We start from the raw sequence: 14,633 nt of genomic DNA, 5'->3' as shown, positions 1-14,633 counted from the left end.
TGTGTACCTTGTTTTTGTTGTTTGGATTTTTAGGATGCATTCTGCAGTTCTTATGGTTCCTGTGTTTTACTTTCAGTGTTTACCTTGTTTCCTCATAGTTACCCTCATTTATCTCCATAAGCTACTAATCACTTTCACCTGATCCTTGTTCCAGCCTTTATTATCTTGTGTATTTAAACCCCAGTGTTTCCCATGTTCTTTGTCTGGTGTTGTCTCATTGGTTTCCTCAGTTTTGTTTCTCGTATTCCTTGGTTTTCTTGTTTTTCTGAGTTAGTTTTTTTGTTATATCAATTGTTATTTCTTATTATATCAGTGTTAAAACAGTTGTGCTGCTTAATATTTTTGTGGAAACTGTGATGCATTTTGTTTCAGGATGCTTTGATGAACAGAAAGTTCAAAAGAACATGAGTTATTTGAAATAGAAATCTTGTATTAAACATTATAAATGTCTTTACTGTCCCTTTTGATCCATTTATCGTGTCTGAATAAAAGTATTAATCTATAATTCTATTTAAAAAAAAATCGTACTGACCTCAAACTTTGGAACGCTAACATATGTCTGACAGGTGGCTAACTCAGACAAGCTTAACAGAGCTTCCCGTAGGAATTTCCGTGAACAGTGTGATTATCAGTCAAATGTGCTCATAAACGTATCGGATATTATTCTCAAATTAGCTGGAATGAATTGTAACATTGCAAAGTATTTTTATCTGCTGTTTTTCATTAAAGAAACTGTTAAATTGCACAGTAACATGATTAAAAAGTGTGGAGGCTACAAATCAGAATAAAGGCAAATACTTATTAGTCAAATCATTTATAATTGATAATATTAGTGTGAGTGAACTGAACACATTTGCACATTCTTTAGTTTCTATCAGCACTACAATGACGTGAATCAATATGTGAAAGAAAAGATTTACCTTAAAGCAAATGTAGATGTTCTTACTGATGACAGCACTTGCTATTTACTTCTTAAAAAGAAGTAGGCTACTATTTGGATCCTCTCTAGATACTATTATGTGACCTGGCAGCAGTGATTTATGTTCTAATAATATCCATAAAATTGCATTTACAACTATCCATATATAATTCCACAATAGACTTGCATTGGGAAAGCACAAAAGCTTGTCTGAAAAAACGGACCACAACAATTGCTAAGGTAGGATTGCTCAGAAATGTTTTTCTGACAGCTTAGAGAATGTCTTTGAAATGGAGTTTGTTTGTTGTTTAAGCATTTAATAGATTGTTAGGTTTCATTCAAAAAAAAAAAAAATCTGATATGAATGATCTTTTGATTTAAATGATGGTCATCCACACCCAAAGCACGTGCGTGGATAAGAGTTCTCGTGTGTCATAGGGTTTTATCGAGGGGTTGGGGTGGTCTTTGATGGCAGAGACAAATCCTTTCAGCCCTGTTTAATCCTCATACTTTCATCAAACTAAACGTTAAGCCCTGATTCCACTCTGTTTTTGTTTGTGGCTCAGTGCACTCTTGCAATCACATATCTATTTTTTTTTCTATGATGACTTGCAATTTGTTTGCAAACAGCCTTTGCCCCTGTCCCACCCCTCTCCAAATGTCATGTCTTCAAAGGATCATTACAATTTAACTGATTGCACTTGACTCAGTGTAAGGAAGGACTTAAATATGCAGTGAATTATCTCTCTGTTGGAGACTCATCTCTAAAATCGAGCATGAATTTCTCTTCAGGCTATTTTTTACCAAATAGTCAAATGTGTGCTCCTCACTGCCAGCGGTCTTATAGGTCAATTAATCTCCATGTTAATGTGGCCCCATTCGGTGGAAACGTATGTACAACATCTCCCTGTAGTTTTCCTAGCAGTATCACATAAATATCTAATTGGGAACAAGGTGACTCATTGGTAATGTGCTCCGTTTTTTAATGATAGAGGATATATATCTAGTACATTATTCTCATATATACACATACATATATATGCATGTAGACCAAATCCTGAATTCCGAAGTGTTGTTTATTTCCAGTGTCTTTCTCAGCAAGCTTTATACATGTCCTTCTTTGTAAAACATTCAGCACACCAGATGGAGACAGAGAGAAAGTGTGAGTGTAAAGCATTTAACATTAGGACACTATAGACTGGGATAGAAATTCTCTGAGAGAAATAAGATTGAGTATCGCTGCTTTACTTTGTTTTGAGTCGTGTGCTATTTTTAGGATTTCCTCACAAAAAAAAAAAAAAAAACATCAGTAGAACAAAGACAGATGTAAAATATTTAAAATATCAGTTTTATTGTATTTATTTGATCAATTGTTTGTTTGTCTGTTTTTTTTTTTAGTAAATATATTGTTTTCTTTTGTAAAAAAAAAAGTGCCATTTATGTACACTAGCTAGTCTACTAAACTAGTACACTGGTTTAATCTTCATGTTCTGTTAATAATTTGTTTTTGTTTGGTTGTTTTATTTGTTTGTTTGCCTCTCCTATCCAGTCGTTTTCTTTCTTCGTCTGTCCTATCAAACTTAAAATAAAAATGTAAAATTAAGGCAAAAAACAATACCTTCTAATAATACAAATAATTAAAATAAAATACATAATTTTTAAATAAATATTATTGTTGTTGTTCAATTCTCTTCTGATGCTTTTAATATGTTCATCTGGCTTAGTCAAAGCCCCACATCAAGATATTATTATTATTTATCCCTGAGTAAACATTTACTCTTCAGATTTGATCCGTTTCTCACTGGGGATCAAACTGACTCCAGCAATAACGTGAAATTTAACACGAAAGTACAAATAAAGAAATCCGTGAGTGACGTGTTTTTTGTTTTATTTTAAAGGAGCGGTTCCCTTTCTCATAGTCCAGATCAGAGGAGTCGTTCTGCTCTTCGGCCTGCATCTCGCAGAACACCACCCATAACCACAGGATGTCTGAATGCCATTGGTGGATCAAGAGATTCTGGTCCTGCCTACCAACATCTACAGGAAGTAGACAGCTCAGAGAGGGAATCAGTGAGAAGGTTAGTTAGCAACATTAATTTGCTACAGGTCAATGAGCTTAATACTAATTATTTAATGCTTGCGCATAGTCCTGCCCCAATGGATTAAACTCTAGTCCGTGAATCTCTGAGGAACGGGATGCATTAATGCAATGAAAATTGCATGCAAGGAGGTAGGGTGGTGTTCATGTGAGTCAGTTCTGGTAGGTGAAACTTTGTGCCTCTGCCAGGACCCCTCTGTCCGTTCCCTCTATCCTTAGATTTATGAGCCAATCTGTAGTTTTAAACAGCAGCTTCTACCACAAAACCCAAGGCAGAGACTATTACACTCACTTTTTCTCCTACTGCATCTTAGATCTGAATTCAAGAAGTTTTCCTCAGGTTCAATATATAAAGATTAAAGGTGCTCTAGGTAACTTTTTAACCTTAACTGAACAGCTTCGGAGTCAGTGGAATGGTTATATTACTTATTTCGGGTTGAATGGTGGTGGTTTCGCACCCCCCTGGTGCCCGAGAGCGGAAAAAACTCACTTGCAACTTTGGGACGCGGGTCGGTGTCAGGAAGTATCGCGTGATATCAGGTCTCGCGATGTAACGAATTGCTTGACGGCACTGCACACGTACACGCCCCTATTCAAGCACCGGCGGGCTAGCTATAAGCAAAGGGCAACGATAGATTGAGTTATGGCTGAGGCTGAACCTGTAAAAAAGAAGCAGAAAGCTAGGAAATCTTTGTCGGAGGACCAACGAAAGAGGAAACGGGAGACTGACCGAGCAAGAAGTCAGACTCGAGTAAATATATCGGACCGGCTTTTTCAGAATGGTGAGAACTGAGAGAAACAGAAGCCTGCAAAACGGATGCTGATCCTGCTGTTGCACTTGTAAGTTAAGTATCTTTGGAATAAACTGTGTTTAATATTTAAATTTCAAGTAATTGCGACCTCAGGATGTTTGCTATTGTCTGTAAAGGTTTTTATTATGATCGCTGTCTGTTAGGGGCTTACTAGTACGCTAGATACTATAACTTTGATGTTAGGCATTGTCATAGCAAACACGTTTGATTTCTGTAGTTGTTTGGCCGTTCCTCTGTCGGTTTTATTTGTGTAACTTACACTTTTATTTTATGTCACTAAGTCAACGCGTCTGATGGTAGGCAATATCAGACGCGCAAAATGTTGCACATATCATGATCGAGTTAGAAAAAACGTTCTGATGTTTTCTTAGACAAGCAAAGGTAAACCATCATTCTACCAGATGAACTTATAGACCTTGCTAATATAACTTTAGACAAATATTAGCCTCCGATATATATATTTTTTTTATGCTCATGCCCATTCTCCCAAAAACAAACAAACAAACAAACACGAAAGCAGTAGTTCGCCTCGTTCATATCGTTCGTTCCCGGTAAAAATACTAGTATGCATGACAACACAATAAATAAAAAAATCGCCATCAGTTGGAAAGCAAGTATTGCTTTACTTGCCTCGGTAGACATAACTGGTTTTGAAATAGCCGGTTCCTCTGCTCAGCTAGGTTGACAGCTGATCAGCTGGGTTGCTCGTGGCGAGGGGGGAGGGACAACAGTTCGTTTTTACGACAGAGTGTTTGAAAGCATTATACTACCAGACACTAGGGGGAGCTCGTAGAGAAAAAACACTCAGACTTGCATAGTGTCCCTTTAATTTAATTGTTTGTTTGTTTTCCTAAAGTGGAAGGAATGATTTTTTTTATTGATTTTTTTACATTTTCAGCTTTCTTTAGTATGTAATGTTGCTGTTTGAGGTTACAAAGCACAAAGTCCACTCCAAAGGGAGTTATGAGTTTTCTTCCAGGAACATACACGTCACATTATCCCTCATATAAATAATTGGTGTGAGGTGTGAGGCCTGGTTGAGTTGCATTAGCAGTGTGTTTTGCCATGTCCAGGAGGTTATGGGAAGGGCTGTGACATTTCCAAAACACACACATTGGTTAACCAAATACAACACGCTGATCCAGCAGACCAATCAGATCACATTGAGTTTTTCGGAGGGAGGGGCTTCTTAGAGACAGGAACTGAAGAGAGCATTACAGACAGATTAGTGTTGCAGAGGTGCTGCAACAATGTAAAATATGTGAAAAATAAGTTGTTGTTTTTTAACATACAAGCATGAAAAAAGATGTTGCCACTTGTGGGCAGGGCCCTGTCTCTCTCAGGCAAGAGAGGTCCCATGACTGGTGGTATGTCACTGGCAAGGTTTACTTTTCATTGTATGGCAAAATACATTTACCCAGAGTATATCTTTAATGGCTTTGTGTATGTGCCATAAAGCCTGTTTTATAACTGCTCCCAAGTTTTCAGTGGTGATCGTATGCTTTTGTCTCCATGCCGACTGCGAGAGCAACAAGCGGGCTTGTCTGAGCTCTATTATTGAAGTTCTGTATGCAGGCATGACTCACTGAGACAGGAGGGCACTGGGGAGTGCTGTCTTTTCCAGGAGCAGCACAGCTAATAAAAACCACACTGTCATAGCCAATTAAACAGCCAGTGATATATCAATGGAATGGGCATTCCTGTATAAGTTTGCTAGAATGGTCCAGTCATCAACCCGCACACACTATAGGCTATCCTGGCCCAGCTAGTCCTCGTGTTCTATACAGGAAGGCTTTGCAGTGCGGAAGACACCACCTCCCTTAAAATCTCCAACGGGGTCTAAGCACTGACCTATTTCCAGCCTTCCAGCCTGCAAAAGAATATTTCTCTGCCGGAGAGAGCTCCGTTACCATAGAGACAGGCTGGGATACGGGACAGGAAAGAGAAGGAGAGAGCAGGAGCGAGACAGGAGAGGAGTGACAGAAAAAAGGGATGGAGGGAGGGAGGGAGGGAGGGAGGGAGGGAGGGAGGGAGGGAGAGAGAGAGAGAGAGAGAGAGAGAGAGAGAGAGAGAGAGAGAGAGAGAGAGAGAGAGAGAGAGAGAGAGAGAGAGAGAGAGAGAGAGAGAGAGAGACAGAGATAGAACTGTTTTGCATATGACAGCAGAAAAAAAAAATTGGCCGTCTCATTCCTTCCGTCCCAGAAAGCTTGCTGTTATCTCGCTAGAATGGCTTACGTAGGGAACAGATTTCTCATAGTGTTATTGTTCCCAGTATTTTTAGATCGAAAGGTACCTGTCAACCCCCCTCTGGGTTGTCTGGATTCCCTCGAGCTGGGTACTTTAGCAAGTATGTAGACAACATTTATAATTGCTTACTCATACTAAGTCCCACTGTTTTGTATAAAACAATTCAGATATTTCCCAGATTGTGGATTACCTCCTATTGATAAAGTCGGTATCTAAAACCTGACCATTTGTCTTACAGTGAGTGTTTTCTTATTAAAGTATTTTCAGTAAGAAGCTTTCAAAGAGGCCGGGCTGTTCATTATACAAGACCTCAAAGCATGCCCTAAATGTATTTGACTACAGTGACACCCCTTGAGCTGTTTTCCTTTCAGCCTAATTTATTTCATGCAGGTATCTGAAACTGTTACATGATATGATGAGAACAACAGCATTGCAAGAAATAAGGTTATAAATCATAATTTGCACTGAGCAGCACGACAGTGTAACCTACTGACCCTCAAAAGTGATGTTTTCTCCTTGCTTACACTGTAATAATTAAAATGGCTGGAAATGATCTGTCAATCCATGAGATACAACTTACATTTATATAAGCAGACCACCAGCAGTCTCCTTTTACAATCGGGCAAGCTCTAATCTGATTTGCTGACTGTGGTTAAGGACAGGGTTTTCTTTGTTTCTTGTTTTAAAGAGATAAATAATTGGAATTTGAAATATATTTAGTTTCATTTAAGGTACTTAGAATGTATTGTTTTCTGAGTCAAAGGAACACGCGTACTTTTTGGAACTTTAGCTTATTCACCGTATCCCCCAGAGTTAGATAAGTCCATACATACCCTTTTCATCTCCGTGCGTGCCGTAACTCTGTCTGACGCACCCACCGCTAGCCTAGCTTAGCACAAAGACTGGAGGTAAACGGCTCCAGCTAGCATATTGCTCCCAATAAGTGACAAAATAACGCCAACATTTTCCTATTTACATGTTGTGATTTGTATAGTCACAGCATGTACAAATAACAAGGTCACATGAGACACAGACATCTTCTAACCGTATACATACTGGGAACTATATTGTCAGAAGGCGAAGCACTGCTACTTGGGCGGAGTGATTTACTCCAACTCTGAGCGAACTCTGCTCCTCACCACGGGGCTTCTCAGGTGCTGCGAGCAAATCACTCCGCCCAAGTAGTGCTTCGCCTTCTGAGAATATAGTTCCCATTATGTATACGGTTAAACATTAACATTAAACATTTTTATTTAATTTCATGAACATTTTTATTAAACATAGACCTTTATTTTCATTTTGCGATGCGCACCTTCGCGCTTGTGCGTACGTGGCGAGTATAAACCAAGCTGTTCGTTTTGGATGTAAATAAACATTTAACCCTTTAAGTGTCACCCCCCTTTTTTTAAATATACATGAAAATGCACATTTCGACTTTAAATGGTTGTAATTAAAGAATGCTTTGGAGTATAGACGTAAAATTGGTCTTGTTTTAAAGAAGACATTTGGCAGATTTTTGTTGAAGTGAAATAAATTAAGAAAGTGAAACAAAAAAAAAAGTTATATAAGTTTGTGTTTATGAAAATGTACAATTTAAAAATTTTAATTATTCATATTTTATATAAAATATATATTTTTAAAACCTGGCCGACTCTAAAACTGCTAGAAAATCAAAGCCAAAAATCTGAATAAGTCGTGTTTCAAATTTTAGGTTGATATCTCAAAAAATGAGCTTTCAGTGAGATTTTGTTTGGGCGCAGTACCAAACATTTTCACTAGGTGACAACCAGACTCCATTACTGCCCATATAAGGGCGCCTTCATTTCCATATGTGTTATTAAAAACATATTAATATATTTTTTTCTAAAATAATTGAATGGATGATATCTTTTGAACTCTTGGCATGAAAACAAACTGAGGTTTCATCCATTCTTTCATGATTTTTCATGTTCATTGCTATTTCAAAATAAAGGTCTGAACACGCCTTATAAATATGAAAATATTCTTGTTGCAAATTGATAAATTACAGCTCCTCTTTAATTTATTTTGGAAATCATTCACCAAATATGAAAACTAGAGTTTGTAAGCTTTCAAATGATATATAGTTTGTCAAGATTAGTTTATGTTTATTATAGGATATTACTGTTTTAAATATGTAATGATTTTGGGCCCACCGGTGGGCCGGTGACACTTAAGAGGTTAAATCACAAGTCTATACATATTTTCTGCTGTTTTTCTGGAAGATGGGTCTTGAGGATTGGAGAAACTTTGCTCTAAATGGCAGGCAGGCAGGCTCTTCCTCTCTGTAAGCAGAGTAAGATGCAATGTGAACCAGACCTTTTGTCACATAGTCAAAGCTATATTTGATATATGCGTCTAGAGGAGAGATGTGCTCAGCACAAAATAGCAGAAGGAGCTTCATTAAAAGCATGTGAAATTCTAGCCTTGTTCAAAAGAGCTGTCTTTTCTGTTGATATTTCTGTAAATGATCACATTAAATCAAATCATGATCTTTAATCTTAAGCAAAATCTCACAAACTCAGGCTAAATCCATGCATCCTTAACTGTTTTCAAGTCTTGATATTTCAGGATAAATGATCCATGGCCTGCTGGAATACTTGGCATTTCTGTCATATCTTCTGTTTCATAGAAAATAGAATCAGACAATTTGCCTCCCCTTGATTGAGGCTTAACTCTGACTCGGTCTTTATCAGAAAAAGAAGTGCTTGTTAAATATTGATGCTGTGAGAAAAGCCATTCTTTGTCAGGGATTATGAATTATTACACAAAGATAATGAATCAGGGGAACAATACCGATTGCTCCTAAATTGAGAGATTAGTTTACCAAAGGTCTGGTTGGATGGAACTTCTGCTTTCATCCCTTTTAAAAGAATTTTGCTTTCAAATCGTCAGAAGATTAGCTTAAGAATGACTGCCACGGGGAGCAGCAAGTTCTGAATCAGGAAACCAGCTAAAGCCCAGCTGAACTAAACGATTATGAGTCAGAGAAGACACTGGGCTACCAGCCAGACAGATTGAATGTTGAATATCTAATGAACTGAGATACCTGAATGTGTAGTATTTTTATTTATTCCAGAAACACTTAAAGGACAAGTTCGGTATTTTACACTTAAAGCCCTGTTTACAGATCGTTTCTGATGAAATAGAACGGTTGAGATAAAAATTTGGACACATGCTGCTGTCCCGAGAATTTTAGGTTTATTTCGCTTCTCCCCCCCACCTACAGAATGGCAGCCTATGGGCACTGGAACAATCCTTCCTAAAACGCATTAAACTTTCGATTACAAAGACGTGAAACTCACCGAGTGGTCAGGGGTGTTCACTGATATGCTCACACAAAAATCGCTGCAAAAGATGCTTTCCAACAGGTTTTATCGTAGTTTTTGTCCAACTCCATTGACTTGAATTGAATGTGCAGTGTGAGGTACGGTATTACTCCGCCGCTTCTTCTTCTTCTGCTTCTTCTGTGTATTCAATTAAATGCCAGTGGTTTGCTTGCAATTGGCAAAGGTGCATTTTTTATCGCCACCAACTGGGCTGGAGTATTTATTATTCAAGCTCTCAACGGAAGAATGTACGGGTGTGAGACGTTTGGAAAAATAGATCCACAGTTTTACAACGAATGGTAAAACACCTGTTGGAAAGCATATTTTGCAGTGATTTTTGTGTGAGCATATCAGTGAACACCCCTGACCACTCGGTGAGTTTCACGTCTTTGTAAACGAAAGTTTAATGCGTTTTAGGAAGGATTGTTCCAGTGCCTATAGGCTGCCATTGTGTAGGTGGGGGGGAAAGCGAAATAAACCTAAAATTCTCGGGACAGCAGCATGTGTCCACATTTTAATCTTAACCGTTCTATTTCATCAGAAACGATCTGTAAACAGGGCTTTAAGTGTAAAATACCGAACTTGTCCTTTAATAGCTTAAACATTTTTTTTAAAAATCCTTGTTTTTTATGCAGCTCATTAAGTCATTTATTACGTCAGACATTAAATTACAAATAATGTCTGCTGTGATGACAGGGTCAATTTCAGATTTTTTTATTGAAATACATTCTTGTATCCCACCTTAATATGCAGAGAACTATAATAAGTAAGCAACACTGACTCAACCAATGGTGCGAGTTTGGGACGGGACTATTTGTTTGACTGACTATGGCAAAGGCTGCATATACCAAGACGTTTCACTTGTATTACTATGAATGGGAGAAAATTCACCATGCAATATTGCAGAATAAGTCTCACCTTCTAAATAAGAGAGCCAATTGGCCAAGTCATTGCGCCTCTGCAGCTGCTGTTAAAAGCTCCAGTTCCCATTAAAATAGTTAGTGTCCTGAGATTCATGCAATGCATTGACTGGACCAACTTTGAAAATACACTGTTTTTATGTTATTTGACCGAAATAAACATTTATTGGTCAGTTCAACTCATTTTGGTGCTGGATTTGAAATATTTAAATGTGAAATCGGCAAGCAGTTTTTGAGATTTCAGTATTTCCCCGTTCAAGTAGATAGGAGTTGGTCTTGCATGCCTAAAATAGCTGCCTGGAGATGTTTCAAATATGGCCGCCGATTGACTTCCAAGTGACAAGTTCAGGAACCTGTTTGAACCAATCATTATTTTTGCAATTGTGTTTGTTGATGCTACAGGGGCAGAAATCACACACTTTAGCTTTATTTGGCTTTTAGAATATGTATCAATTCTTAGGATTCAACAAACATTCCTAAGAAACCTAATTTTTGGCACTCTGATTATATAGACATTCCTCTCTTTTCCTTAATCACTCTGTCATCTTTTCCTCTGTCTGCAGGAACATCTCCGGCCCAGACAATGACCTACATCAGGATTCCTTTTACAATATGCAAGCCTCACAATCCTCAAAATCTTGGAGCAGCCACTTAGACCACAGGTGCGCTAGGAGCCTCAGGTCGGGCGGCCCTGGCCAAAGTCCTCCTGCTCCCTACCGACCCTGCTCTATACCAATCATCCCCTCCGTCCACTCCTACCAGGATGAGGTCTCCTGTATGCAAACCGTCCCTACTGATGGAAGCAGTCGTACTAGTCCTCTGGAAAGCAAAGCAAATGCTTCAGCTGTCAATCAACAGTCCAACGTACCGGTCTCCAACCGAGCGGCTGTTAGACGGGAGGAAGTGGCCTCACTACTGGATGAGGCTCAGGAACAGCTCAGAGCGCTAGCACATGCCCAGAGGAAACAGGAGGACATCAGTAGCTTCGTCCCTCAAGGGGCCAAAGAGACTGTGTGCATCCTTTTAGCAAATGGGGGTGGACAAGGGGGAGTGGCCTCTTTTGGGCCCACGGAGACTCACTTAGTGAACCCGAGAGACACACACAAAGATGCCACACAGCCTGGCCAATGAGAAGGGGTTGACAGGACTAACCACAAACGTCTTGGGGCTTCAGAACGCTCTGCCAAAATACCACTGAAACCTACCGTTGAATTTCTGAGGACCTGCAGTGGGTAGAAGCGTGGGAGAGTGGCAGCCTAGAACATGTGAAAAGATAATTTATTTATATGCATTTATTTAAGGAGAAACTTCTACTTAGAAAAAAGAAACCAAATAGTCTGTCATCTCCATGGTGTTTTTAACTGTATAAAATATACATAAATATATATAAATGGATATAAATATATGAATTCAAACTGGTGACCAAGTACAAAAAAAGGAATATGGGAATGAGAAACTTTCTTTTGTAATGTATCAGCTCCACGTCCTTAAAGACTTGATGCTCGGTGGTTTAAAAAAAAAAGAATAATTTAAAAACAAAAATGAGTTTTTTTTCACTTGTTTCACTCATTTACAGTCAAGTTAAGCTTGTCCGACACACAATCTTGTGTTTTGCACCTGCAGCAGCTGTGTTTACTATCACCATCCCAGTCACTGTCCTTCACCCTGCCAAGGAATATGGCTCCATCTGCCTTTGAAAACAGTGGAACATGGATTACAATTGGACTTAACTTCTAAACGCTAATCGTATCCAGGCATGAGGTAACTGATAGTTAAGCACTGCCTCCAAGACATCAATTGGAAGAATTTGGTGTGTCTGTCCATTTGTGGAGCAATCTGCATTTTGTTTTCTGTGCCTCGGTGCGTTCACTTCTTCATATTGATTCGGATATGAGTAAGGATAAGCTAACGGAACAGAGCACATCATACAGCACACCACCTGAGATGCACAAACAGACTGTCGACGCCTCTCTGGAGGGACCGAGGATATTCATGCACGGGATAGGGGGAGGGGAGGGGGCGGTCTCGGCCAACACAAGGAGCTTCAGTGTTGTTGTTTTTTCGTTCTTATGGAATTATCTGCTGCTTTTTTAGAAGGTGGGTGGGAGCAGCGATCACTATGTTTGTGAGTCTGTATGCTACCTTTGGATTGGGACATAATATTTGTGTGAATTAACAACCAAATGTGGTAAGAAAGAAAAATTAACAATGAATCTTTAGTTAAGCTGTTTCTTTGTTTCCAATCTTTTTAATTCGTTTTTTTCTGACCCCCCAATTCACACAATTGTGCATGTTGATGGTATTGTTTTGCAGAATCAAGCCATGATAGTTAATGATTAACAGAAATGCCCCACAAAGAGAAAATTGCATTATAAATGACTTGCATTTGCTGATTTCAACCCAAATCCTGGTATAAAAACACAAGTGGTCTGCTGAGTTTTATAGATCAGTCTTAGTAGACCTGTGCTCAATGACGGCATTATGTTGAATTGTTGAATGTTCCTCATGAAGCGTTTATTTAAGACCGCCAACTGTAGTTTGGTTTTAAGACCTTTGTTTTTAATGCATGTTGCATTTGTCCTTCTTCCGAAATTGTGTCTACCATGCCAGACATAACTCAAGGCCAAAATGAAATTAAACCTATCTCCTGGTAAAAGAAAGCAAAGTAAAGGTTAGCCTGTGGCAGAATGAGCTGTAAGGGCAGGCAGATAAGACTTTCACTTGATCTTATAAAACCTTTCCCTGGCAAAAGGACAGACCTCATCAGTGAATTGAAGTCTGGATGGCATGTCTTTCAAACACTATACATGCCAAAACACCACCAGCAACATGTAATCATGCAGCAGAAGTAATGTAACAATATTACTATATGGGAAAGACAGGATAGAATTAGATATTAAAGCTATACTATTTCTTTATCAGACAAATTACATTTTTATGACATCTTTTATAATGGAAAATATCAAGTTGTAACTTTTAATGGTTTATTACAATTCTAGGATTAAAATTCACACAAGTTCCCAAGAGGTCACAAGTTGTTTTTGCTGGTTTTTTTTTTTTTTTTTTTTAACAATTAAAATATTATGTTTTTTAGTATGAACATTCATGATTGGTGTTTTTTTTATTTATGGATGCATGTCTCTTTTTATGGGCATAGGTAACCGGAAACTTCACACATGCAACAAAGTGATCTTCACACATTGCTAAGTGATCTATAAAACTGCAGACTAATTCATTTCCAGGGCATAGCAGCAGATATATAAACTGTCCTCCATCTGTTACAGCTATTAATGTTCATTTTCAATTGAAATAGTGTGGGAAAGGTTTCATTTGAGCTGGACCATATTTTGCACACTAGTGCTTAAGTATATTCAATTATGTTTTTGCACAGTAATTACAATGTATGGTACTTTATGCTGTCATTATTCCAGAATGCAAGGTATGTGATTGATGAATTCATTTCTGACGACAGTATATTGCAAGACATGTTTTGACAGTATATGAAACCTGCAACTGTACAAGAAGGTGTAACACGAGCACAACCGAAACTTCATGGTTCTGTATTACAGCCCCTTGACGTACTTTAATGTGCAATTTCAAAACCGAGAAATTAAATTTCAGCTAATTCTTGTATGTGAAAAACTGCATTATTGCCCTCCTAATTGAAATAGCTTTCTTTTCATTTAGTTATTTTTTATTTTTTCAATAAAGATGAATCTTCAGTGTTGAATAATTTTAGAACGAGTGCTTTTTTTTTTTACTAAATCATAAATTATTATTATTAATATAAATCCAAAAACATTAGATTTATTAAAACAACAGATTACATACACCTATGCTTTTTATGAGTGTTTATATTGTAGTAATTATTTATTATTTATATCTTTTATCTTTATATTTATTTACAGGTTTCTTTTGAATATTTTTTTTTTTTTTTTGTAATTCAACTTATTTTATTTCAATTAGTTGCTCACAGCAACATTTATCATTTGTTGGTGTTTAAAGTTTTTCATCGAATATTTCAATATTGAAATTATATTATATTGTTGCAGCTTTATTTCAGTTAATGAAATTTTTCTATCCTGCCATCTCCACACATTATGGATGAGAAAAAAAAAAAAAAAGAAAAAAAAACAAGGGATAGTAGATAGAAAGGCAAGTCCACAGTGGGGATTTTTGTGGGGGTTTCTCCATCTTACTGAAAATAGATACTAATGACACAGAAAGAGGTTTTGTTTGTGAAAGGTTTGTCACAGTCCACGCAGCCAGATGATCAGTCCAGAAACATGT

The 14,633-nt window shown here is 37.8% G+C and overlaps 1 protein-coding gene across 2 annotated transcripts in view; it reads left to right on the top strand.

Moving 5' to 3' along the window:
• Nucleotides 1-14,065, top strand: part of nrg3a (neuregulin 3a) — a 314,521-nt gene extending 300,456 nt beyond the window's left edge. The window contains exons 9-10 of one of the 2 annotated variants that reach the window (XM_079854769.1): nucleotides 2,818-2,997; nucleotides 10,907-14,065. In XM_079854769.1, the coding sequence (XP_079710895.1) occupies nucleotides 2,818-2,997; nucleotides 10,907-11,474 (748 nt within the window). In that variant the 3' untranslated portion in view covers nucleotides 11,475-14,065. The remainder of the gene's footprint in view (nucleotides 1-2,817; nucleotides 2,998-10,906) is intronic. The other variant, XM_079854770.1, reaches the window with a different exon arrangement.
• The last annotated feature ends 568 nt before the right edge of the window (nucleotides 14,066-14,633 follow it).

The sequence above is a fragment of the Squalius cephalus genome (genome assembly GCF_949319135.1).
Source record: "Squalius cephalus genome assembly, chromosome: 21".
Classification (NCBI taxonomy): Eukaryota; Metazoa; Chordata; class Actinopteri; order Cypriniformes; family Leuciscidae; genus Squalius; species Squalius cephalus.
Note: the sequence above shows the minus strand (reverse complement) of the source record. Positions and strands in the feature narration are given on the sequence as shown.